This window comes from Patagioenas fasciata, chromosome 3 (assembly GCF_037038585.1).
Source record: "Patagioenas fasciata isolate bPatFas1 chromosome 3, bPatFas1.hap1, whole genome shotgun sequence".
Classification (NCBI taxonomy): domain Eukaryota; kingdom Metazoa; phylum Chordata; class Aves; order Columbiformes; family Columbidae; genus Patagioenas; species Patagioenas fasciata.
In genome coordinates, this window is record NC_092522.1 from 21927589 (window position 1) to 21955370 (window position 27782).

A 27782-nucleotide genomic window follows, 5' to 3' on the forward strand; every position below is an offset into this window, starting at 1 on the left:
ATTTTCCTAGGGCTATGCTGCACTGGGGGACTCCGCTGCCCCTTCGGCAGCCCAGAGTCAGGAAGACGTCAAATTAATTTAAGCCCACAACTGCCTCCTCCTTTCCCCAGGCTGTGAATTCTCTACTACAGCCTTAAGAGGTATAGAAGAGAATGTCATCCACATATATAGGTTACCTATCTATTAGATATACAGAACCTAAAGCCTTTTAGGTCATTTATAGGACTTAAATAGACAGGTCTTTCCTGCGGGACCTGCGGTTTTTACTGTGGAGCAAAAATGAGCCCACAGTTAACACTGGAATTCTGGTTCTTCTTGGGCTGGGCTGTGATATTAAAGAAATGACAAGGTTGTAAGTTTATTGCCTCTTCTCTTTTGGGCTATACTTTATAACCATATTTACTGAATGCTGGTTCTGAAAAATTCTATTAACCTCAGGCAACTCATTTTTGATAGCTGAGTAAAACATCATTAATGCTTTTTTCATTACCATCAATCCTCGTGGTAATAGGCACTTAGGCAGAACTTGTGCCCAGCCTAGCCTACCCAGTTTCTCAAAACTGCTTTGCAGTAGACTTCAGTTAGAGACTGACATCTATCCCTCAATATTAATACTCTTTTTCAATAAGAAGAAAAAAAGGAAGGTGGTAGTAAGCTTTAACTGAAATTTCTTCAAAGCTTTCAGTAGAATGTTCTGCTTTGAAATCTACAATGCCATCATTGATTTCAACAAGGAATGGTGACTAAAAAAACACCACTAGACAGTCATTGATTCAGACAGTTCTGCTTACAAACTGATGCATGTAATGGCTTGATGTTACCACTAAGAGAGACTGAACTAAACTTTGATTGTACTTTTTTTCCCCAGAAAGAGCAAAAAGAGAAAAATGATTGGTAAAAACCTGATTAAGGGGCATTGAACCGTATCTGATCATCTCCCATTGAAAATAACTCCACAAAGGTATTCAAGCATTAGAGCCCTCAGTATCACAGAGCCGAACATTAAGATGGCTGGTTTCCAAAATCAATTCTACAGTGGTGTGCCAGGCTTACAGGCTCAACTTAACATGCCTAGATTCAAAAAAGTCAAGATGCTGAGCAGGGCTTGATGCAAGCTGTCCCATAAGAAATGTTGACATACAATTGTGCTTCCTATGCCAGGTGGACAGTGGGAAAAACTTATTCTAAGACCAGAGTTCGACGGACAGCATACGGGATATGTCTGCCCCTTGGCCTAAGGAGGTCAAAACACTCAATTTTCAGTTACTTATAGAAGTCTCCCAACCTGCAACCATTCAGGCTAAAGATTTGTCTGCCTCAGGTGGCTGTTTCTCTTTTTTCTCTCTTTCAACAAAATTTTGCATCTTTCAGACAACAAATCTGAGACTGGGAGGATGGGCAATCACAGGATCAGGGAGAATTATAACCCCTGTAGGTCTGGTCCAACTTCTCAATATAATACTTTATACATGCTTAGCATGTATCTGCAGCTTGGATTAGTTTCAAATGCGAAGATATATCATGACAATCAGAGATGGTTCCCTTACCTGTATGTGTTAGTTGCTGGTACTCTCCAGATTTGAATGCCCTGGAGAATCCCTTCAGCTCCCACAACCACACTCAGGTTGGAGTTCCTGTAGGCATCGTTGCATTGACTCTGTGTGGGGCCATAGGGTCCACTGGCACCACACGTTGTGAATAACCAGTGATCTGAAATGAGGATATATACAAAGCATCGTCTGAACATCCAAAGATCGAGCAGCTGTTCAGTGCTTTATTCACTCTCTTGTTGCACCAAGAGAAGAACCCAGCTCCTTAGGTTTTAGGTAGAACAAATACCCACAGAATTCTTTTAAAAAACTCATAGCACTGTGTATCTCAGTATTTGACAGCTTTTCATATCCTGAAAGCTATCACAACTACGAACATAGCTTTACTGTTTCTAAGGTTCATAAAGGCAAAGTTCACAGAGTAAAACGCAACACAGACCAACCAGTTTCAGGCTGTGGTCTCTGGGTTGTTAAAATGCACGCTGGTAACCTCAAGACCAGTGCATTTTAGCCCTTCCAGCTTCTACAGGCATTTGATTATTGAATTTATTTAAAATGGGAAAGTAGCTGTTAATTACATAAAACCCTGTAAATACAACATCACCTCGGTGATTAAAACATAACAATAAACTAATTGTATTTTGAATAATTATTTGCTCACAAGAGATTCAAGTTAAACTTCAGAGGCAAACCACCTAACTGAGGCCTACAAAACAAGCATTCAGCTCTGCATGTTCTAGGCCAGATCTACAGGTGTAAATAAATGCATCCCTGTTACAGCCATTTCCATCAACCGGAAGTAACAGTTCTATACAAACAGATTTATAAAATAAGACTTTGCTAATTTGTGCCTCAAAAATCTAATTTTAAAAATTCGAATAGATTATGTTGAAAATGCCATTCTTGTCCTTAAAGATTCATTATTAGGACCATTGCAGTTGCAAGACCACAATGCTCTTGTAACACCCATCCTAACATATTTGCTAGTATATCCAGAAATATTTCATGTGTAATCAAAACTAAGATCTATAGGGCAAATAAGTAGACTAAGCATTTTTTATGTACACTACATGATTCATCATTCATATTTATTATATTAATGAGTTAATATACACAATCCAATAAACTCTGTTACTTAATTCTATTGTCATTGAAGACAAAAGACTTGAAATACAGCTAAAGAACATTATTTCTACGAATGACATTGGGTCAGCCAGCTCTCCTTATGGGTTTTTCAAAGGGTAGATTTTCCCCCCAGCTTCCACTTTTTTAGCAATGATAGGTCAGATAGATCAAAAGCTTGATCTCCTTCTTGGAATGTGGAGCTATTTTCTAAGCAGATCAGGTCTAGAAATGATAGTTTCCATGTGTCTGGACCGGAGAGGCCAACAGTTCCACCATTACTGTCACTGGACGGGTTCACTCACCAAATATACAGGGAAACACATTAGTTTAGCCAGGCACAAGGTCTGAGTTATCTTTTCACAGACTAGTTCTGAAGTTGAGCTAAATTCCTTCTCATAAAAAAGTGCAATGCATGAAATGGATTAAATAATTTGGCAGGACTTTAAGAAGTAAGTGGCTGGCATTTTTGAAAAAAAAGTTTTGCAATATAGTCTTGGCTATTCCAAGAAGCAATGTAAAATTAGTACTTTAGGAAAGCTTTCCAATGTTGAGAGAACAATCTCTTCCTTCTTATTGCAAAATCTATGCCACCCCTCCTTAAAACTTCCCTGCAAGAGTCCCCTAGAGACTTTGCTACTGTTACTTGTTTTATATGGATACTCACATACTTATTTTACTTATTTCTCCATCCTTCTGCAATAGGTGGCAGTATGAAGTCTTAAAATTAGTAGGTAACAAATAGAAGAATTGAAGAACTACCCCCCTCCTCTGTCTCCAATGCACTCCCCCCAAAGCCCCAAGAAAAACAGGTAAGAGGGGGAAAAGCACCTGAGAACGCAAGGTCTTAAAGTTCCTAAGCAAAATGCTTCACTACCTCTGATATTGTGTTTTGCACCAGAAGTTACCTATGTTTATTTTTCAAAAAAATCCCCAAACTCAAGCAAAATCTAACACAAAATAGAAGATGAGAAACTCATTCTGTCAGCTATCAGAGTGATTTAACATTGCAGTATCCCAGTGGGCTAAGCCACCTGCACTGAAACATATGTTTAGTAAAGCAGGCAGGTAAGTGTCTTCGTTTGGAACAATAAGAAACCATTTGGATGTCTCTGGTGAAACATCAAATATGTTCCCAAAGGCAGAAGCAGGTGACCTTCAAGGGGACAATAAGCTCAAAACACAAGAGAATCAAAATGGAAAACTGGAAGTGATAAAACCTAGCACAGACCACAGCATATGCATACTGCTGTGGTTAAGCCTTACATTTATTTTTTACTCCCTTTAAATAGATCTCATTGCTTATGTATCTGCTTACTGGCCCTGGCGAAAGTATCTCTAGATATCACACATGTAACACACAGCACAGCTGGACCTGAAACCGGCAGCTCTTGACTCCTACTGGGTTCCAGGGATAGGGCATCAATGAACTACGTTGTATTCCAAAATGCTTTTTAATAGCCCTTGGTTTCCTTAAAAGCTCAATGCCCTGGTGGAACAGAAGAAAAATGCCCTCCTGCTGCAAACATTATGCCTCCAGACTTTGAACTGAAGCATCCAGAACAACTTTTGTATTTTCTGCCTCTTGGACAGAACAGAGGGGGCTCACTTTCAGTGCAGAGGCAGTACCAGGGTAAGAGCAAATAGTGTTTGTAGTTTCAGATAAGTGAAAGTGCATCTCAGCTCTTAGAATCTGGCTTCTAAAACAGAGTATGGAAGGTCTGGGGAATGAAAAACCACAGATACATTATGCCAGGGAGTGTGATGTAAGGAACCTGGAGATGAGTGAGCACAGGAGGTACTACCTCAGATTTCAAAAGCAGTCCTGTTGTAATCGATAAGGTGATATTGCAGAAGATGATACGTAAAGCCTCTCAGATTCTGCAGTTGCTGTAGTCAGTGCTAGCAGACACATTTACTTGCTCTGTTTGGGTAGATGTCAGGCAGGAACGGGAGAAGTAGCAGAGCTGGGTAGTGACCTTTGCCCTAATCATTGCAGGAGGACGTCTGACCCAAGCGAAGTCTATGGGGAGACTGCACCTGATTTGAACCAGCAAGGATTTCGGTAAAACCCAAAGCCACGTGTTGTGTGGTCTCCTCACTTGTCACGGCTGCACTGACTTGCAAGCACTCCTCCTCCTGTTGATATCCACTTTCATATGCAATACCGAAAGCCTGTCCAACATTTAACAGCTTTGTCACTGAATTAAATGGGACAGAATATGGCATGGGAAGAAGTCACCCCTCATTTCAACATAATTAGGACAGATGGGCCTTAGTTACAATTCTGGATACAGACTAAAACCCTCGCACTTCCCTCCATTTGGTCTCTGAAAAATTTCCCAAAGCCAACCCTCAATCTGCAGACCTAACAGCAGCCCAAGATCTTAAACCACTAGTAACAGAACAGAGTACTGCCCGTATTAGATAACACACCACTTCTTTTTTGAAGTAAGAAAACCCATTCGCTCCCTGTAAAGTATTGATTTTCTCCTGATCCTAGAAATGACTGCAACATTTCTCATGAGCTCAGACAGAGCATTTCTACAGGTTGTTGCATGCCACAGCAGTTTACAGTAATTCAATTTGAAGCATTATTTTGATCTCCAAAGACTAAAGCAGCAGTGCTGAATTGAAACTCCTTAAGCAGCTTGGTGAGAAGCATCGATTTTTTCCACTGGTACACAAGTGTGGGCTGTCGCATACTGCAGGGCACAGCTCTCGGTCCTTCCGCAGGCTGCGACAAGACAACGTCGCTGCCACCTCATGCTCACACAATGGGAAGAAAAGCAGGACTCTCCTGTCTAAATCCCTCCAAACAATGAGTAGATTTCAGAAATTTGCCCAACTTCACAAAAGTTACAGACGCCTGGTTTCCAGAAACAGCTGAGCATTCCCATTATGACAACTAACAGGTAGTTAAATGTAGGGTCCCTATAGATTCTGTCACTAGCAGTTGCAAGATACTAACTGGGTTTAAAAACTGGAAATTCCTGTTTAAGGTGGGGGAAAAAGAAAAGTAGTGAAGAGTACACTGAAATTCAGAATTCGGGTACTACACTTCAGTGAATAATTTATACATCACTCATTGGATGGAATCCTCACTTGCACAAGAAACATGGCAGAGGAAACATTTGGTATTCTGCCCATTCACCCACACACCTGCCCTCCTCAAGCTCACTGGCAATGTCCCCAACACACTGCTAAGGTCTCAGCAACAACATTTTGCAAGAAATGCCATTTTGGCTCTATTAAAACAGATTTTAAAAAATTCCTTCTTCTCAACTTTTCTTTCCAAATTTACTGGCACATTTAAAGACACAGTCACTCATGCTTATTTTCTTTTGTACAGCTGAAATTCTAGTTTTCAAACAGCTTGACTAGATATGTAAAATGCACAACAACCAAGGCATTGGATTTCAGCCACAGCAAAAGGGACTGATGTCCTGCTCTTGGAAAACAAAAAGAACAAAACCCCACAAGACTTAAAAAGATTAATGCACGTGAAGCTCTGATACCACTTGCAGCCGCAGGCAGCATGGCTGCCGGCAATGCTGCAAATAACAATGAGCAACAATAAAAAGAAATGAGCGGAGCAAAGTCTAAAGCACATTTGTACTTCTAACAGGGAAAGTTATTTCACTGGTACGTATAGCATATGAACTCCATATCACAAAACAGACAGAGGCATTTTAGCTATACCTCCAGGGCCTAAATGTATTAAACGTAATTTGTTAAATTAAGCTGGTTTGAATTGAGGTTCAACTCATTTAGAACAAAAATTTTACTACGATTTGAGAAAATGACCAATGAAGCACCATGGTACTTGGCTTATTTTGGAATCTGGAATAATGCACTAGTGAAATGCATAAGTGCTTTAAAAAATGTGTAGGCAGTTTATGGAATTTGCTGCCACAACTCATGTTCAGGCCAAGAGGTTATTCCTACTTCCAATAGAGTAAAAAAAAACCATTAATAAGTGCTACAGGGTCTCATGCTTCAGGGATGTAAGAACCCCGGTGACTAAACTTCTGGGCGCAATTCTGTTAGCTGTCCCTCAGGAAGCTCATTTTAGTTCTTCCTCCAAGGCAGATGGAATCAAACTTGATGACATGAACAAGCTGAATAGTTGCTTCATTGATTTATAAAAACTTCACAAGCTCCCTTACAATACCTGGCCAGTATGAGAAATCAGAGGCTTACAGAAAATTGCCCATCTTAACCTTCACCAACATTCGGCTGCCATTAAGCATCATGGTGTGTGTGGAGGGATACACCTTTTACTTGATGCATAAGCAATCTCAGTTATACATTACCCATCAGTCCAGGGTTGGTCTGTGCTGGTAGGCTGCAGGCAAAATATACTACAAGTATATCTAAAAAACATGTTCAGTGATGCAAAGAAGGAAAAACCTCTCAATTTTTTCTTTGTGTTCAGTTGTTTAACAGTGTCCTGTGAGCAGTAATTTGAGATTATTACCTTTTCCAATATTAAGTTTGCCAGAGATTACTGGGGCAGGGCAGGGGTTTGAATGATAATGGTAAATGGCAGAACTAGGTTGTGCTGACAATCACAGTCTTTGAACCTGTTCTTCGAGCAATAAAGATGACAGATCTTTCCGAAAACCCCATGCATAAGAATATGTGGAGCCTTGAAGTGGAAGATTTGCACAGAGTCAGCCCCTAGATACATTTTCTTCTGCCTAAAATAACTGGAAATGTACAAATGTGTCTATACTATGACATTAATGGGATATAAGATGACCAAAGAAATTAGTGAGTCTTGCCAGCAATACCAGAACGAGTTACACAGGTACGGTTAGACTAAGAAGACCCTCTTTTTTCAACTATTTATGGAGTTACTATTTCTACCTCTGTCTTTCCATTTTCAGAATGAGGGCAGCAATGGAAGACTTGGACATGTTTTTGAGTCCAACAAGAAGAGCATCTGCAGTCATGACAAATGTATGCCAGACTGATCCTAAGTATCATTTCAAAGAAATACTCAAAGCTTTTTCTTATGTGTCCATGCAAAGTGAACACTATCAGGGCATCTTTGTAGGAAAGAATCTGTGTTCAATAGAATGGGGCAAGGGCATTGCTGACTTTGAACAGCATTGAGAATTGCTTGTTTCTTGGTATCTTCTGGGACCAGAAACTATTCTAGCAGCATGAAGAAAACTAATTTCTCTTACCTTTTATGTTTTGCTTAAAGAGATAGCAGGAGTCTTCCATAAAGCGAGACATGCTACTAACTTTTTGGAATTTGTATGTTCAGAATTACAAAGATTAGTAGAAATGTCTGTTGGATAATAAAGACCAAGTTGGGTGGAGGTGGAAAAATTATCTCAAGACCTTTCCTGAGAGTTACAGCAGTTTCTGCACAATTTAAACTGCTGTTCTTAAGAATGGACAGCTTTAAAATTTAGGTCCAAATTTAGGTCCTGTTTACTCCAATTGCATGAATAACTCTGGAGAGCATTTACGTCAATTCAACTTGATATGTTGGGATCTGGTTGCATGTTGATTTTCAGTATGGCACCTTTGCTATTTTCAATCCTATAGAGAAAGCGAATGTAAACACTGCAAGAAAGAAATTCTTGCCCACATAATATGAGATCTCACCATCCATCTTTGAACATTTTCTGTTACTGTTCAGGATGCTACTTTTGTTGGGAGGAGGGCACTGAGCAGTTATTCACTGTGTTAATTGATGCTTAATACAAAAATACAATTCTGCAGATACCTTTATTGCATTATGCCAACAGTTCAGTTAGTATAATTGCACACAAAGAGCAACTAAATGTAATTTACTTTTACTTAATACTCACTCTGCTGTTCCTTTCGGCTCTTTCATCTGATTAACTAATGTGACTCAGAGTTCTTCCGAGAAACAGATATGTGAGTACTCATAAGAGGACTCTCCCTGATGCAAAAGACAAAATCTGTGCAACGACCAAGGAAGAAGAGACCGGAGCTGAAGAAAAACAGCAATCCAGTCTGGATGAGAAAATGATTTGATGACAGTTTCCATGCAACAAACCATGGTCACACAATGGCTGGTGGATACACAGATCAGATGAGACAAAATAACGCAAGACTTGAGGGCAAAAAAGGTTAATATTTTTGTACATTTCACAACACACCATTTTTGTTCTGTGTGCCCTGACATGAGTAAGTTGTCAGTGGGACAGATGAGAAGCTGAAACATCAAAAGAGAGGCTATCCTCATGGCATTTGCAGCCTATTCAGAAGCAACAGAAATGTTTAATTAAAGCTTGATTGCTCTGCGTCTTGTTATCTCCTTTTGCCTACTGAGAATCCTATTTTGTTTCCTCCAGTTTCCATGATAGTAATTTGTTTACCTAGAATTCCTCATTATTGCTCACTGTATCTTTATTTGCCTGAATTTCCCATATTCTGGCCTTGTCTATAAAAGGAAATTGCATTAGTTTGATATAAATTGGCTTTTTAATTGGTAGTTAAACTCCCTGTAGAGAAATGCTATGGTTTGAGCAGCTTTCTGTTTTACTTATGCTTATACCTAATAAATTTAAAAAATAAAGCCAAAGTAAGCTTGGTTTACATCAAAATAAACAGTGCACAGATTTAACCATTTCAATCAAAAATCCTAGCTCCACATGAAGTTGTTTCAACCTTCTGGTATACACAGGTTTTCTTACAACTTTTTTGCAGGCTTCTTTCTGAATCAAATTTCACCTGCAACCTTTCAGCAAGAAGTTGGCATGTCAGCAATAACACATCATTAATTAATTGAAAAGGAAAGCATTTGCATTGCTTGGTGATCATCTACCTAATGGCCAACTTGCACTGCAAGTAATGGTGTGACTTGAAACCTACAGGAATTTTTCTCTGTTCATTCTGGTCATCATCAAGAAACTTGACAGAGCAACACCACCACATTAGTTGTAGCAATGTTGGATCTTTTTCTCTACACAGAGCATCCATCATTCCATGTGTGACATGTGACAGTAGTTAACAGATTCCTGAAAGCTTTAGGCTCTTTCACAGCATGGCTGCATTATGTCTTTTGAACCTTCAGTGTACATTTCCCAGAGGCACACCAAGCCATGCTAAGAAATGGCAAGGCTGAAGAAGTAATTCACTGGGTACAGGGCCTAGGAACAGAGTGGACAGGGAGGCTGGTGGTGATGACTATCTCTTTTGCTGAAAATGCATTTCCAAGCAAAGCTAGCAGGTGCATGTATGAGGTTGTTCTCAGTTACAAACAGGCCCTTGGAAGTAATGGAGCTTCTTTGGATTTACTGTCACGTAAACAAAGTGGTACCTGTCTTTCAAATTGTACTTCCTGCTGTGTAGGCTGAGCTGGCTTGGGGACTTGGGGAGGGCACTTTGTTAGCCTGTTGTCTCCTCAGCTATAGGAACAAAGTTCTTTGTTTTAATATGATTTCTTAAGAAGGAAATATTATAGCCTACGATCCATCACGCAAGCCAAAGATCACATTAGCTGTAATTACTTTTGGATGAGCTCATATTGGTCAATGCAGTCTTTGGGACTTCAGGGTGGCACTGATGCTGTCGGTTCACTCGGACAAAAGTAAATATGTGGCGATCAAAGCAAAGGCCTTGACAGACTCAGTCTGAGGTTTCTCAAATGCATTACAGGATGCAGAAAGAAACAAGATTAAAGCTGGGCAAAATGCATAGCCCACGGATCAAACAAACATCTGCAGCATTTACTGAGAGCAGGGACCCAGCAACACAAAGGAAAAAGGTGATTCTTTGCTGTGGAGACCCACAGAAACGCAATGACTTCCCACTGCAAGAAGCTGCAGCTTAGTTTCTCAGATTTCTGCTCTGTCTACACTGAGGGCACAAAGAATAGAAAGTTACTGTAGGAGTGATTTCAAACCTCAGAGGCTGGAGACAATTTTAGACAGAACATGAACAGGACCAAGGGCCAAGCCCAGAAATCAGACAAGTTGTCTTAGAATCCACAGGAATTGCCTTGAATTTTCACCCCAAGGTCATAACAAATCATTTGAATTGCTCTAAATACCTCAGTGACCTTCTACTCCCATGCAATTTGATTCCCATTATTTCTACTATCCAAGCTTTTCTTTAAATTGCATTCCTCAGATACGACAGGGAGCAGAAAAGCTAGAAGATGTTCCATTATCTCAGGTCTAGTGAAAAGTAGGAAGTACCAAAATTCTCAAAGAAACCTACAGCCTATTTCTAGCCTATCACCCACACAGCCACTTTACATTAACTTTGCATCCAAACTTCAGGCCCTTCTCTAACCAGAACCCGACCTAATAGTTTCTGTGTTACTAAACCAGTAGGTACCCTGAAAGGAAATGTGCAGCTACCTTGGGGAACTACATCACCACCTAAGCACTAATACTGTTAAGGGAAGTCAGTCAGAAGTCCATAATCTATACCTGTGTATGCATCCTGCCACTAGATCACTGACCCAAGAGCAATACTGAAAGCACTTAAAAGGGGGTTCCACTTACAGGCAGGGAAGGGAGACACAGATATTGAATGGAAGGCTGCAAAGGATCTGCAAAGAGGATGTAAGGGTCTTCTTGGAAATCACACCTTTGTGACCAGCCCAAGCTCATACACATCTGCAACAGAGCTAGACACAACCTTCATAGCTGAAGTACAGGCCCACCCAGCCCAGCATCCCCTCATACAGGCTTATTCCCTCTGTCTCATTCTTCCAAGACTCCTGTCAATGCCCCTGCACTTCTCTTGCTGTATGATGCTCGGTATATAAAATACCAACAAACTCTACTTGATGGCAACTCTTGGCCTCCACTGTCAGAGCTCACTTCACAAGAGAATTCAGGTACCAGCAGCAACCCTGCTGCAGCAGCATGCAGTGGGCTAATACACCCAGCTTTTCAGGCAGGCTTTGAAAACTGTGTGGAGCTTTTGATCACGCTGACCAGACTGCTGTTGCTATCAGAGCTTATGTCACTAGTTCATGCATTTCAACAGGATGCTGCAGGTAGCAAAGTGAAACATGAACTCGAACAGAACTGACTCAAAGAAGACTTTCTAAGATGGAGGAGTGGGAGAGAAGGAGGCAGTAGGAACAAACCCCTGGGCTTATGGAGGCATATACCAACCACAGCTCTACCTTAAAAGGGCTGGTACTTCAAACTGGTAATCACCTAGGCCTAAGTGAGAAGAAACAGCTGCACACAGTGCTGAGGGTGGTAGTTATAGCAAGTGCTCGTCTCTTGTGTAATCACCCCTCATTTCCATGGCCAGCCCTGCTCCCCCAGATAGGCTGGATGTTGTGGCCACCTGATTCAAACCAGGAAGAAAAGCTGGCAAGGAAGAGGAAAGGAAAGGAAAGGAAAGGAAAGGAAAGGAAAGGAAAGGAAAGGAAAGGAAAGGAAAGGAAAGGAAAGGAAAGGAAAGGAAAGGAAAGGAAAGGAAAGGAAAGGAAAGGAAAGGAAAGGAAAGGAAAGGAAAGGAAAGGAAAGGAAAGGAAAGGAAAGGAAAGGAAAGGAAAGGAAAGGAAAGGAAAGGAAAGGAAAGGAAAGGAAGCACGTTTAAATAGAAATGTAGGGCCCAAAACAGATATTTTGAATGTGTGGCAAGCATGGGAGAGGGAAGAGACAAACATTTGGGAAACAGTAATCTGAAAGGGAGGGAATGGCAATCTGGCATCTGTTGGGCCCATGCCACTACAGTTAAGTTGGAAAGGGGAGCTTAGGGGACAAGGAAAAATGAAATAACATTCATCATATATGACTGACATTTCTATCTAACTAAAAATCATGTTTTAAAACAAAGTCCAATACTGTACTCTTTCAAATGGGCAATGAAAATATTACTGAAAAAGGAAAACTGTGTTATTTCAAACCAAGCCTATATTAACTATAGATGGGTGTTCAGGTTATCACATGCTGGACTCAGCCAATTTGGACATCTCACTTTGATTCCTGACTATTTTTAAATGACCACAACACCAAACAAACCTTTCTTGCCATTTAAAAGCACCTTTCACTTGAAGAAGAGGCTCCCTCTGGATCTTTCTTTCACCAGCTTGCAATCAAAATCCAAGGTACAGTTAACAGCTAAAGGTAATTGCTTTCTACATCTTGTTTTGTTACGTTTGTAAAGGACTTGCAAAAAAGCTCCAAACAAAGGCTTTGGTTAAAAAAAAAAAAGGAATCATATTGCATTTAGCCACATCTAACTGAAATCTGCACTAGCTGCAAATCTCTGCTGTCTGAAAATGCTTCTCAGACCAGACAGTTACCTGCTGGACCAGAAATGGGGGCAGTGTTGAGCTGGAGATTTCCCAGAAGCTTTTGTTCCCATCCAAACTTCTTCTGGCCACCTCTGCTGGTGAGTAAATTGCTTGAGTCTGGAGTGGTACCTCGAGGTGTCTTTTCTCCACTAACTGGAAAACAAGAAGCCACAGACTGGTTTATCACTGGGGGTGGCTAAGTCAGTACATAATCCAAAACTGAAGCTAAATTAAGGGCTGGAGGCTTCTTCGCTGAGAGCAAGAGCCTGCAGCCACAGGATATAACACTATTAAAAGGAAAGGGCAGATTGTCTTTCCATTACTGTTATGGGAACTGTGACAAAAGAAAAATAAACAGGAATGAGTGGTGTGAAAAATAGCAAGTGAATGAAGACACAAAGCAGAAATACAGAACACAATCTTTAGCAACTGCTAGAAAGTTTCTTTTATCCAATAAAAAAGCATGTGCAACTTTTTTTAATTACAGCATAACCTTAAGACCTCTTCACAACGCTGGAACCTGAGGTACATTGTACTCATGTACAGAAACCAAGGGGTATCACTGCATAAATGGAAAGACTCACAGCCCCAGCCAGTGCAAATTAACATAACACAAAGCAGATGAAATATTCTGACTGCTGTTGTATGAAGATGTGGTTTAGATGTTTTCAATCTGAACACAGGTTGTAGCGTCAAGCCTAGGAGATGAAAGAAGGCAAGTTCTACCGCTCAAACCACCGTAGAAGTTTCATATGTTCAGAGCAGCAATCCTCCAATCCTCATGTAAGTTGTTGGTCTGAGGTACAGACTGACAGATCATTGAACACATTTACAAATTAACCAATTCACTATGTATGAGACTGTGAAAGATGAGCCAGACACAAATGTTCAATAAAAATCTAAATGGGGTGAAATCTGGCAGCTGAGGTACAGACTGGGCATATTCTAGAGGCCAGTCAGTCACAAAGTCTGGATCAGAATCCAAATTTTTCCCAAGAGTAGGAGAGATTGAAGATCCTAGTTTCTGATTCAGACTTAAATGCATGTCAGTCCAAAGAAAATAAGCTTGTTCTAATTTAACTGGCGTATTGTGCCCAATGTTATTGGAAAGTTAGTGTCAATCACAGGATGCCAGTCTTCCCCTAGCCAGAGTCCAACTGTCATTCATTTTGATAACTGTCACACAGCAGACCTGGTCATGTGGAACTCTATAATCACAGACTGGCTTCTGCATCAGCCTGGGTGGAGAGGCGATGCCACTGTCTCAGCTGGAAGCTGATGCTCACACACCATATGTCTTACAACCCATTTACTGCCAAGCTCGGAACCCATTCACTGGTCGGCTCCACAAATCAGGTCTGCATCTGAATGGCCTCTTCCAACTAAGCACAGTTATTTCTGAAACATGCCTTTACATTTCAAGAGTCTTTTGAAGATAACAACGCCAAATCCCTTCCCCACAGTTCCAGCCCCTTTCAAAATTTCAATTACATGGCAAATAAAAGACAAGTCACTCGCAGATAAAAGGAAAACTTACTTGTTAAATAACAGTCCAGACTAAGGGAGACATTGTCAAAAGCAATAACAGCATCAGATCCTTCTTCCCATGAAGCTATGATCTGAAACCAAAACCTGCACAGATTGGAAGAACAGGGATTAAATTCTGTTAAAAGAGATGAAACTCAAAACTCTTCACAATTAAAGCTGTTTTAGAATGGAGAAAAAAACTTTTCATATAAAAAAATACAAAATTGACAGAGAAAGTGTCCTCGCCCTTAACAAGCAAGATGATCTGAGGAAGGGAGCTGTGCATGAGTATAGGTAAACTGAAAAAAGAATACAGCCCGTCTTCCCTTCAGAGGCACACAGCCTGAAGCAAGTGTAAGCATGTGTGTGGGTGTGGGTGCCAGGCTAGAAAATAAAGTCCCCTAGCTTCTGGGAAAAAAACAATCAAAAAACCAGCCAAACAAACAAAAAACCAGACATCTAAATGATTTTATTCTCACAAGTGATTTACACCCTAAAGTGTTAATAAAAATAACTAGACTGGGGCTCATGAAATCATCTGGAGTTTCTAAAAGGAACTGGCAATCAAAGGCTGAAACCAATTGAGGAAGTATTTGGTCTGGATCCACTGTCTATGAAGCAAAGGCTGACAGTCCTGGTAGTCACAAAAGGAAGGACCTGACATCGGGTAATCCATAGGAGGAGCAGAACTCATTATCTCCTTGTAGAAGCTGAGCAAATTTGCCTTAAATCACTTCCACACTCTCAGCTGGCCTTTGCCAGCGAGTTCTGCCGCTCGTACACGACCAGAAGAAAGATCACTGTAAATTCACCCTCAGTGATATAACAAGTCAACAGCAAGAGCAAAAATAACCCACAATCAAACACTTCTAATCTAATACTATATTGACCATGCATTAATAGAGTGCACTCATGGATTTAGATTTTCTCTTAGCTTAGTAAGTTCATGTTCTCCCGTTCCCTATCTACCACATAAAATCATAATACTTTGCTTAGGAAAGAGAACAATTTCTAAAAGCAGTCACCCGTGGCCTAGAAATGAGATAAGATGCTGAGAAGTTGCACCAAGACTATAAAAACATGAAACTATCATATGCTGTAGAACAAGCTGCAGAGAACGCGAAATATTACTTAAACTTCATTCTCTGTTGTATCTTGATGTTTTACACCACCAGAAGTTAAGCCATTCGTGGGTCACTTTACTGTGGATCTGTGGCTGACAGTTTCTGCTCTTCTACATATGAGCCATGAATGCAAATTCTTGCAGGTGTTCCAGTTTGGACCAGAAACTGGTGACAGGAAAAGATATTTTTGAGGAGCAGTCTTATTTATTTAGAAAGGCTGTAGAAATCCCATACCTTCAATGCACCAAGAATTCAAACACCAGCAGACTTTTTTTTCTTCTTGCAGATTCTAGTCCTTTATGCATAGTAATGGGTCTAAAATATTCTCTTAGCTTTTTGTCTGCTACCAGTATTCTTACATTGGTCTTGTCGTCTCCTATAGTTTTTAAAAGCTACCTCTCCTTTACCAGAAAATCAATCCCCCTCAAACAAAATTCAAGTCAATCTTCTCTGTTTATATGTGCATTTACTTTGGGACAGGATTTCCTGTGTTTTCAATGAGGGTTTTTACTATTTCAGCCGTCTGACTCTGTCAACAAACACAATCATCTTCCATGTTGTTCTGAAATACAGCGCAGCTTTCACCACCAGTGATGACAGTGAGGTTTGACATAAGCTAAAACAGACCCCAGGGATATCTGTGCCTTTTGAGGATACCTATATTGAAGTGCTGTCTTCTTCTGCAACTGATGTTCTTGTTAAGCTACAGATGGGGAGCCAGTGAGAAAAGCTGACCCAACCAAAGCAAAAGCTTCAAACAGAAAAAAAATCCTAGCAGTCCCTGAAGGGTGCAAAAGGGTTGAGAACAAAGCACCGTCTGTTCACAACAGAAAAGAGTTGATATAGTAACTACGTTCCTCCTTCTTTATTTCTGGTAAAGTAAAACAATAATGCTTCAATACTGAAATGTCTTGCTTCTTGGAGATACACACTGAACATATGGAGAGACATTTCTAAAATGGATTTTATATACTCTAAAGACACGAGCAACTGCTATGAAAAAGCAGGCGATTGACACAAAGAACAGTGGATATAGTGAAGGAAGAATATCCCTAGCATTAAATGAAACTCCAAAGAGCAAGACATAATTTTCTTTGCTAAATGATGCATTATTATTAGCTCAAAAGGTAGCATCTCCATCCAAACAAATCTGGAGACCACAAAAGTGTATGTTTTGACTTTCCAATCCACACAAAGTGCAGGTACGGTCTGATGTTGCCAGAATCCCCACAGTTCTTAGCTGGTATACCTGAAACCCACTGCAGGTATGTCTAGGAGGAGAACCGGAAGAAACATAAAAATCACTGGATGTTAAACTGGCTTCTAAGTACTTATTCCCCCTGCCTCCTCCCTCCGTTTGCTCCGTGGCTGACATCCCACAACACTCCAAATGGAATTACAAGCTCTAGCATAAACATAAACTGTTCAGTTCCAGACATGCCATGTGAGGCTTAAACAACAGCTGCTGGACAGACAAAGGGGGCTCTGATCTACTTCTCCCTCTAAGTTACTGTGGCAGCAGCAGCGATGACTGAACCCTACCTGAAACAGGTCCTGAACCACCACAGATCACAGTCTGGTATGTGATGGAGAACCAGGACCTACCTTGGGCTGTAAACTACAGGCTGTAGCTCAGCAGAAGCTTCTCCCTCTCTGTTGTGTGTTGCTGAAACCCCCAGGAAGAGGTAAGGTGGAAATGGATTCAGCTACATGTCTTTCAGTTGGCTGTGTCTGCAAATCAGTCCCCTGCACACAGTGAACGTTGGAGCTGCATGGAAGGGACCACTGGAACTGAGTCTCTGTTGCATTTCATCTTCAGCCTGTTTCCTGGGGGTGCACACTAAATGCCACTTGGAGATGTGGATATTTTGATGTGTACTTATGTTTGTAAGGTGCTAAGTTGAGGCTGCGAAATGAATGAAAAAGACAAGCAGTTCTTAGATGTGTCTACCCTCCACTTCTGCAGTCTTTAGCTCAGGTTGCATAAAAGAAGAGGCAGATACTTCTGCAAAGACTACTATGTACCTTTCTTTGTACCTGGCAACTAAATACATCTGAAAATAGCTTCAGGCAGTTTCCTCCACAGAATTTAAGCTTCATGCCCCGAGGTGTTATCCTTTGATGCGCTGTGCATGTCATGCCTTTTCAGACAACAAAGAGTTGTTCTTACAAGAATTATCAAATGTTCAGCCCCTAAGAACAGAAAGGCATGATATAAGCCAGTATTTCTGTCATTGAAGGGAGTGCCATCTAACGTGCCCATATAAGAACACAATAGGTTGCATTTTGTATTTGCAGTTCATTCAAGTTAAGAGACAGCCATGCTGATCTCACCTGCAGGAGCGTTGGGACCAGAACACTTCAGAAGTTTTCTGAAGTTCACCAGGGATGAAAAAAAATGACACAAATGCCTCCAAAATAGAAAAATCATGTGAATGTCAAACACTGTTAGGACCATCAGTGCCGCTCTGGTTGTCTATTAATCTGATTTTTTTTTCTAACATGAATGAAGTTTCTGTATAAATCTTCTCTTGAGATCAGCACTTCTGCAACAAATAGTTCATCTTTTTCTCTTCTCCAGTTTAATGCCACTATTAATTTAGAAATATGATGTCTTTCAGGTTCCATTGAAACAAGATCATCAGTTAACCAACATTTCAATCATTAGCTTTGGTGGTTTTAGCTTAATGGGCTAATTAAGAGAAACTTAATCAAAACTGAAGATGGAAATGTCACACATCAGTGAAATGGAAAAAATCTCACAGACAATCTCATTCCCTTGCTCCCTCCCCCACCACCCCTTTTTTTTTTTCTTTCTGTCTGATCTGTGAAATCAATAAAATGACTCCCTTTGACTTTGGTGAAAGCTGGTATGGACACACCAGAAGTGTATGTTATTGCAATGACTCTAACAGGGGAGGTGACAACACCTCACTGACATTTTTGCACAGATCAAAGTGGGGTACGATGACTGCACATCCAGTACTTCAACTGGCACTCGTACAGCACAGGTACTGGTCCACAGCACTGAACAGACACACTCACTGCGAACACAGATACTGTGGTGGATGGCCATGAAAGGGCATTCCTGAAGGAAATTACACAGGAACAGCAAGATTAGCCCTGGCAAGTTTGTTGTGACTTTGTTGCTTAATAAATCCCAGTAACTTCCTCACATGGAACTCAACTCCTCATAAGATAAATCTGTGTTTCTAAGCTAGATTTCTTCATAGGAACGAAAACATGGCTGCTACAAAAGTCTTTCATGGCTTGGATATTAGAAAAAAAATGTTATGTGAGGACTGGTGGAAATTACTTCTTATCTGTCTCTTCTTTTGTCCTACTTGACCCCAGGAGTACAGCTAGAAAAAATGTTCCTTAGATGTATGATAACTGGGAAGTGCAAGTTACACCCCGCAGAGTTGAGTGTCAGCTGAGCTTTGAATACAACTCATACAAAGGACTTCTTGTTTTGTTTTTTTTTTTCTTCAAATCTCTTTGAGACAGGTGGGAATTGCTGTACCAGGTGGACAAAAAAACCTAGTTCAGGTCTCTCCCTTGGGGAACCTCAGTGAGGCTGTCTGAAGGGTACAAGTTTTACATAAATTCAAAAACCCCTCAAAGGTGACTACTGATTAAATATTTCAGTCACAGATTAGAAATGGCACCAAAGGCATAACAAGTAAGCTTTTTGGTTTGTTTCTTTGGCCCAGCCCATGAAATCTGAATCTAGATGAGCAGTTCCATGAAAGGTAGGACCAAGCATATTCCAACTCAGTTAAAGCTGACAGAAACAGGATAACATCAGAGCTTTTGGGCTGTAATTTTCTTCATTCCTCAGGATCTTTAAATCTTGGTTTTTACTTCAGCGTTGTCAGCATTTGAACTTCATCACATCATCCAGGATTTTCTGTTCAGTTGGTTCTTTTTGCTCACTTTTTTATTTTTTTCCTTTATCCTAACAGAAGACTGGCTCCCTCCCAAAATATCTGGGGCTTATTTACATAGGGAAATACGGAGCTAAAAATATGAAAATACTTCTATAGCTATGTTGGTATAACCTCTATGAGGACAAACTCTTCTGCTTATGTCACCTATTCTTAAGTCTTCATCACACAGAAATGTTAGCTGTTGGGTTTATTATGTCCTCTTCTGTTTGGAAGGAAATAAAAAACATTCTCCTTGAATTGAAGACCTCAGAGAGCCGACCTTGTGTAAATTTTGCAGCTCCCTCCCTTCAGTAACAACTCCAAATTCCACCTAAATATTGTCCCTGGCTCACACAGACATTTCATGTTTCCATTAGCCAGACTCAGGCAGCTGTCTTCATGCTATTATTTTAGAAAAGCTCATAATCACTATTTTTTTTCTTTTTATCAGAAAGATAGGGATTATTAACCAAGATTGAATGTTAATCTCCTCTGTACTCAATCCTCCACACAGTGACACGATCACAGCATGCCTATACGTACAAATCCCATTTCATATCTTGTAATGTTTCGCCTCTGATGGAAGTGATTTCTCTCTCTACCTAGCTAAAATAATTACAGCTGAACCTGCTTGAGATCAAGGTACTTACAGAATGGAGAAGTTTCAGGTCACTAACCCTTATTACATTCAGGTTCCCATTAACTTCTCTGTTACAAATGATGCATTGTTAGCTCACTTCACAAAGGAATACTTACTATTTGGGATAAAAGATATACTTAGGTAGAATGAGATTATTTGGAGAAATACAAGCATCTTAACCAAACTCAGTTACAGGGACAGGATTGTCACACAGGAAGTTACTTAATAGCCAGTAATAAAGGCAGAGATTTTAAAAAGTGTTATTAAAGGCAACCATACCGAATATACACACGTACAAAAACTGTCACAGATACTCTGCACACACTGTCACCAAACCCCCCTTTTTCAGATGAAAAGAACAGTCATCAGCCATCAGCAGAATAACTCTTACTTCAAAAGCAGGACAGAAGCAGACATAGCTAACAATACAGGGCAGAAGAGCAGCAATAGAGCCATTAAAGTCTCACTCTGTTTTTAACAAAGTAATATGGGACCACATTGGAGCAACAGAGGCTATGCTTGTTGGATGGATATAAGAACAAAGAATAAAGAGAGCTAGGTGTAGATGTGACCAATGAATGCATATGTGGTAATGTGGTAACTGAAGGAAAGAAGCCAGAGAGTCATGGTCAATGGGGTGGAGTCCAGTTGGAGGCCTGTATCTAGTGGAGTGCCTCAAGGGTTGGTACTGAGACCAGTCCTATTCAATATATTCGTCGATGACTTGGATGAGGGACTAGAGTGCACTGTCAGCAAGTTTGCTGATGACACGAAGCTGGGAGGAGTGGCTGATATGCCAGACGACTGTGTTGTCATCCAGAGACCTGGACAGGCTGGAGAGTTGGGCAGGGAGAAATTTAATGAAATATAACAAGGGAAACTGTAGATTCTTGCATCTGGGCAGGAACAACCCCAGGTTCCAGTATAAGTTGGGGAATGACCTGTTAGAGATCAGCGTAGGGGAAAGGGACCTGGGGGTCCTGGTGGACAGCAGGATGACCATGAGCCAGCACTGTGCCCTTGTGGCCAGGAAGGCCAATGGCATCCTGGGGTGTATTAGAACGGGGGTGGTCAGTAGGTCAGAGAGGTTCTTCTTCCCCTCTACTCTGCCCTGGTGAGACCACATCTGGAATATTGTGTCCAGTTCTGGGCCCCTCGGTTCCAGAAGGACAGGGAACTGCTGGAGAGAGTCCAGCGCAGGGCAACAAAGATGATTAAGGGAGTGGAGCATCTCCCATATGAGGAAAGGTTGAGGGAGCTGGGTCTCTTTAGCTTGGAGAAGAGGAGACTGAGGGGTGACCTCATTAGTGTTTATAAATATGTAAAGGGTGAACGTCACGAGGATGGAACCAGGCTCTTCTCAGTAACAACTAATGATAGGACAAGGGGCAATGGGTTCAAACTGGGACACAAGAGGTTCCACTTAAATTTGAGAAGAAAATTCTTCACAGTGAGGGTGACAGACACTGGAACAGGCTGCCCAGGGATGTTGTGGAGCCTCCTTCTCTGGAGATATTCAAAACCCACCTGGACACCTTCCTGTGTAACCTCATCTGGGTGTTCCTGCTGTGGCAGGGGGATTGGACTGGATGATCTTTCGAGGTCCTTTCCAATCCCTAACATTCGGTGATTCTGTGATTGTTGTTTGTATGGAGGGTCCCTGTTTCTTCACCATAGAATGGGATGAAAGTTCAGGAATAACAGGAGACAAACAGGTCTCTGGGTACAAAATGTTGCCAAGAACTTTCTTTTTCTTTTTCTTCCTTGATGGGAAAACTAATTCTCAGAAACTCATTAGAAAGATAATCTGAAAGCAGTGCAAGGGAAAGACAGAGCAATGCAAGACAGAATTATTAGACAAGAAGAATGCTCAGCCACAACTGGCAGAAATGCAGCAGAGTGGTATGACTGAGACAACTTCTTTTGACTGCTCTGTTTCCTGCAGCAATTAGTGAGAGGTTCCGCAGCTGCTCTGGCTGCCACTGCGATCAGCACGGCTGAAGGAGCCAGACAGAGCAAAGGGGATCACTCCTGAGGACTGAAACAGAACCCCACATTGGCACACAGGTGAAAAACCAGTGAGCACCAGCCTAGTCCATAAAAACCCAGCAAACCAGTAAGAATGGAATAGGTAAAGAAACCAGTTTAAAGAAAGAAAATATAATCATCTGGACATGAATTTTGACTTGTTGCAACAGAAGGTCACCTTCTGGGGTAACTTAAGTTTGTAGACACTTTTGCATTCTTCCTCAGGAAAGTCACATCCATACTACCTACCTAGTAAGTCACATTTTTCTCTTCCAACATAGTAAAATTCCTCAGTCTGTGTTCAGAAGATCATCAGCAAGAAAATAATTTTTAAGCTCTCTGACCACAATGAGACCAAAAGAAAATTGTTTTTCACTTTCTGAAGGTACTGCCCTGCTAAAAGGACACAGAGTCCAGTCTGCTATCAGTGAGAAGGCAAATGGTGCCACTGCTTATGATCAAAAATGTAGTTTCTAGTGACTTCAAGTAAACTCCTTCTCTCAGCCCTCCTTCCATCTGGCCATTGTTACTTAAGACTGGCTACGAATTTAGCCTTTGTAATGCCAAAAAAATAAACTTAAGGATGAAGGAGGCCAAGGAAGCCTTTCTAACCAGTAGACACATTTACTTTCCTTTTTTACTTCTATACAATCTTTTTTCTATCAGAAGACTGCACTGAGGTTGGGCATGTTGCTATTAATAGTTGCCATTTGTTAAAAAGTTCCTCTCAACAGAAGTTACAGGGAAATCTCTAAAGAAACATACAGGTAGAGTAGAGAATATAGTACTTAAAAGACCAGAGTTGGGCTGGGCTGGCTCATGTGAAGTCCACTTCAAGGCAACTCCAGCCAGGCGGTAGATGGACCCACGGAACATTTAGTCTACATGTCACTCCACGTGGCTGGCCTCAGCTTCTCCAAGAGAGCAGAAATCAAGAGAATTAGTATTTGTTTCTTAAAGTAATTTTTTCCAGCCAGGCTTCAGCCTGTTAGAGCTAAACCTTTTCCACCTTTTCCACTGTCTGGAAAAACAGTTGTTAGGTGGGCTGGTGGCAATAAGCATCAGCCTACAGCCAGCTCTAGAGAATCACTTTGTTACACGTGCTTGCAATTTATCTATGCAATATACCTTAACCATACTGTTAAACTAACAAAATGTCTAATTATTAGCTACACAAATCATTCATCTTCAATTACATGAGGCTTCTGTTTGCTCCTGCTGTCACATTCCCATGACTATATCATTATTAAAATTCAAACTCACATTTACTTACTAACTAAAACCAAATGTATAAAAACAGCAAGCCCAAACTATCAACTACGACAGAGCTTTCAAGACCGTCTCCTACTTGCATATCTGTGAAGGTGAAAAAGAACAATTCTCAACAGACTCATCTCTGGAAAACAAATGGTAATCTTCCATCTAATACAACAGTTTTACAATAACACAGTTTTCTACACTACTCTCAACCCAATCACTTTAGCACTGCATTAATGTGTAAATTTCAGTATGCAAAAATTACCAGTTCCCTGGCTTTCACTAATCTGTGCTGATTATCTGATTTGTCCTTCAGGGAGGGGCAGGTGACTCCATGGGGGCCAAATGAGGATTGTTAGTTCATGCTGAGTATATTTAAATGGCAAGTTAAAATTCAGCACCTCTGGAGACTTTGCCTTTTGCCTCTGGTAAGCACAATTTGTTCATCCAGCAGCTCAAGAAGCTCTTGCCCACAACTGGCTTCATTGGTGGTGGCTGCTTTGGTGGCACATCCTTCACCAGGCCCTTCACCCTTCCTTCCCCCCTCCACAGAGGACACCGAGCATGTGGAACTAGGTTACAGCTCCATTAACCTCCACAACACATGAGCAAACTCTCAAGATGAGGAAGAATAGCTAACTTTGGAAAGATGTAAGAAGCCAGGACTTCAGCCTCTTTAAAGGCCATGCAAGAAAGGAAAGACCTCACACAAGGTGACATTGCAACTGGATGATTTTCTAAGGATCAGATGGGAGGAAAGAAGACAATCCTTTCCTCATCGTACTCTTGGAAATGAGGAATGTATTCTGGGTTGCCCAGGATAAGGCAGTGCTAGAAATCTAACATCCCTCAGTCCCAATTTAGCATCTTTGTCATACTCCTCCCTACTTGCCGTTACTGCCAAATCACCTGAAATGTTCTAGCTGTGATTTTTTGCCAAAACATAATTTCCCTGAACAGCCCAGGGGACATAAAACATTTAAGAAATGTCTGTTTCTAAAGATAGAGCTGATCTAATTTCTTGGAAGTCTTCCTAATGATTCTTTGAAGTGCTATAAGCCAAACATGGAAATTATGGCTAAGCAGCTTTTGAACATGCATGCTTTTGAGCAGTTTTAGAGCATATTATCTTGTTATTAATAACACTTTTCATCCAGCTTCCCAATTACAATGGAATGTGCTTTAATTATTTGTGGAACTGGCATACTGGTGTGCTTTATTCAAGAGCTTTACTTCTGAGGGGTGATTTAAAGTTTAGCTCCTTCTGTAGGAATATCTGCAATATCATACTTCTAACGCAGACCCTCACAGCTACTGACACAAGAACCAATTAGAAAAAGACAGACACAGCAAGCTTTCAGCTGCACCAGCATTGCGTTCACATCAATTAAACACTTCTTACAGTTCAATAAAACTGCCATTTATCTCCAAAGTATATATACTGCAGTCTTCCCTGTACCATTTTGGTGTACACTTCCATGGAGTTCGTTCTTAATCTGTACATCAGTTCATATTTCCTAAGAAATGGGTTCCAAGATGATGCAAAAGACACCTGAAGTATTTCCAAATCTCATGGAAGATGTATTCCTTCTCAGGAAGGACTGGTTTCAAATAAATCAACCTCAGATAGAATTCATTAAAATAGTGCACTTTCTGTGAATAAATACAGACAAAACTTTTCAGGAGACACCAAAAGTTCCAAGATTTCCTTGCTTATGACTTAACCTCCCATGTAGCAGTTGGATTTGTGATTCTACATGAACCTGCTAGCCTGGCTTCTAAGATCAAAGTAGTCTCTGCTTGACTGTGCAACCACAGAGAATTTAAAGGAAAGCAATAGTACAAGAATACAGAATAATTCAGGTACAAAACATTCCCCTGGCAACATTAGAAAATAAATCACATAAATAATAATGACAAAATATACCATTCTTCAAAGGAAACACTGAATGGGAATGAAGCTACCAGGTATTTTTACAAATGGTGCTTCAGCAGTGGCTGCACAATAAGCCTAATGCTGGTATTTTTTAAATCTTTGACGCACAATATTAATTATGCATTCAGGACCAAAGCGTTGGCAGTGTCCTTGTATTTGCAGCCTACGTGCATCCCCAAGAGCCAGCAAGATAAAAGACATATTCATACAATGTTTGTTCAAACTTCTTGTAAGGCAAACTATCCCTTAATGAAATCCATTATTTCTAGGGCACAGATTTCCAAAAAGACAAAGGACACTAGTGCTCATGATACAGATTGTAGATGAATCTTACAGCCTAGGGGCCAGGGCAGCAGGAGGTGAAGTATGTCTGTGTCTTCTCTACAAACACCAGAGGCCAGAGCACAGATAAAAAGTAAACAGTGAACAACGGAGTATTCCCTTAAAGCTGAATTGTAAGAAGCAGCTAAAACAACACTCTTTAAATAAGCATATGCTACCAGATTAAGCATATGCTACCAGATAAACCGTTTGTGCTTAAAGCCAGAATACAGACGTAACTGAGACAGACTTTTATTAAGCTGAGTCTCCTGCTACAGCTAACACAAAGGTGTTCAGATACATCCTTACCTGATTTTCAGCAGGTTTTTCTCCCATCCTTTTAATCCTCAGATCTAGACACACTCAACACTGGGGACTTTGATACCCAGAAAAGTAATCAGCTGTGCAGCTCACATCCAACTTTAGCAAGCCACGTAAGATGATCAAACACACTACATGAAGCAGTATGTGAGGAGAATGATTATTTCCAGTCAATGAAACAGAGACACGTAAGTTTAAGCCCCTTGCTGTATACTATTCAGAGACCCAGTTTGTGAACCAAGACCACCACTCAGGAGTTCTAAAATTGAGTGCTTTGCTCTAACTACTCAGTCATTCTTTTTCTCCACCTGTAACAGAAGATACCTCCTGGGGACAAAGCGCTGCTTCTCCCTGTGGGAGCCACTTCCAGGAGCGCTGCTGGCCATTTCCATTGCCAGGTAGCTAGTGATGGAATGACTGATCACCATGAAGGAGAATGATGAGGAGACTCATACCTATCCAGAATATCTGGGAGAGGTAAGATCATCCACTGCCATATTCCCAAACCTTCGCTGTTATCCACATGCCAGAACGTCCGGCTCTGTTCCATTCCTGTCTTGTTCTCGACCAGCACCAGGGATATATTTCCCAGCAAGACACCATGGATGAGCCATGACATTCGTAGCTAGAAGGAAGAGAACATATGAGATTAAAACTCACAAAGATTATCCAAAAGTTAGCAAAATTCCCAACTCTTCTTTGATTTCTTTGTTTTCCAGTCACCAAAAAGTTGATTCTTCCTCTCTTATGCTCATGTAAACATTTTAGAAAACTCCACAAATGTGGAAGCTTGTAATACTTAGTCATGCTATTTACTGTTGGAACTACTGGGCTTTTTTCTAGGTAAAGTTGAGCCCAAAACACCTGCTTTAGCTTTCACATATTTGTCTGCAGTTTTAAAGGTATAAGCTAATACTTCTCTTACCTACAGTACAAAGATCACACTCAATTAAGATGCCACCTAAAAGATTCAAGTTAAGACTTACCACTTTTTCAGCCATAAACTTATATTCTTGCAGCAGCAAAATCACAAGGAGAATAGCTGCAAGAAGCAAGCATCACCAGTAATCAAAACTTCACCCCCTAGATACTCTTTTCAACAATCAAGTTTTTCCTTACCTTTTTCCAAGTTTCTACAGACTTTCCAATTAAAGTTCAGTAACAATGAGGTTTTATTAATTAAAATACCTTAGGGAACTGGATTTCTAACATTTTTTTATCAAGTTTAATCTAACTGAGTCCATTTCTTTGCATTTATTCCCAAATGTAAAACTATTTCATGTAGTTTTCTCATTTTATGACTGTCTCTCCCTCATTGTATTAAAAGAAAAACAATCCCTTCCGCATCAGGCTAGTCTCAGAATCCATGTTACATGAATATAGTCTTCTAATTTTCTTGGGAAGCAGACAACCTAGGTCTTTGTTAATGAAGAGCATAAGTAAAATACACATATATATTACATGCAGGAGCTGGGTCTCATCTCAAAACCAGTAGAAGTGAGAATGCTGAAGGAATGAGTTTATTAAAGGCACATTAATTATGGATTTTTGGACACAAGAAACTGTTCAGCACAGTATCAAGCATCTATGCATGTTAAAAAATAGGTCTCTGGTTTGTAATACTTCAAAGCAAAGACCTAAGTCAGGAGAAATTAAAATTAAATTTTACACAGGGATATCTGATAACATTACTTACTTCCTTGCTTGGATAGCATAGACTATTCATATCCATTTCCCAGCATAAAACATAACTGCTAGATTTTCCTTGC

At 40.6% G+C, this 27782-nt stretch overlaps 1 protein-coding gene across 1 annotated transcript in view; it reads right to left on the reverse strand.

The window, feature by feature from the left end:
- LOC136100192 (ALK tyrosine kinase receptor-like) overlaps positions 1 to 27782 on the reverse strand; it is a 339835-nt gene that overhangs the window by 36061 nt on the left and 275992 nt on the right. Inside the window, exons 10-13 of the mRNA XM_065835062.2 lie at positions 26469 to 26638; positions 14468 to 14562; positions 12940 to 13083; positions 1548 to 1710 (exon numbers count right to left, since the gene is read on the reverse strand). Of these exons, the coding sequence (XP_065691134.2) occupies positions 1548 to 1710; positions 12940 to 13083; positions 14468 to 14562; positions 26469 to 26638 (572 nt within the window). The remainder of the gene's footprint in view (positions 1 to 1547; positions 1711 to 12939; positions 13084 to 14467; positions 14563 to 26468; positions 26639 to 27782) is intronic.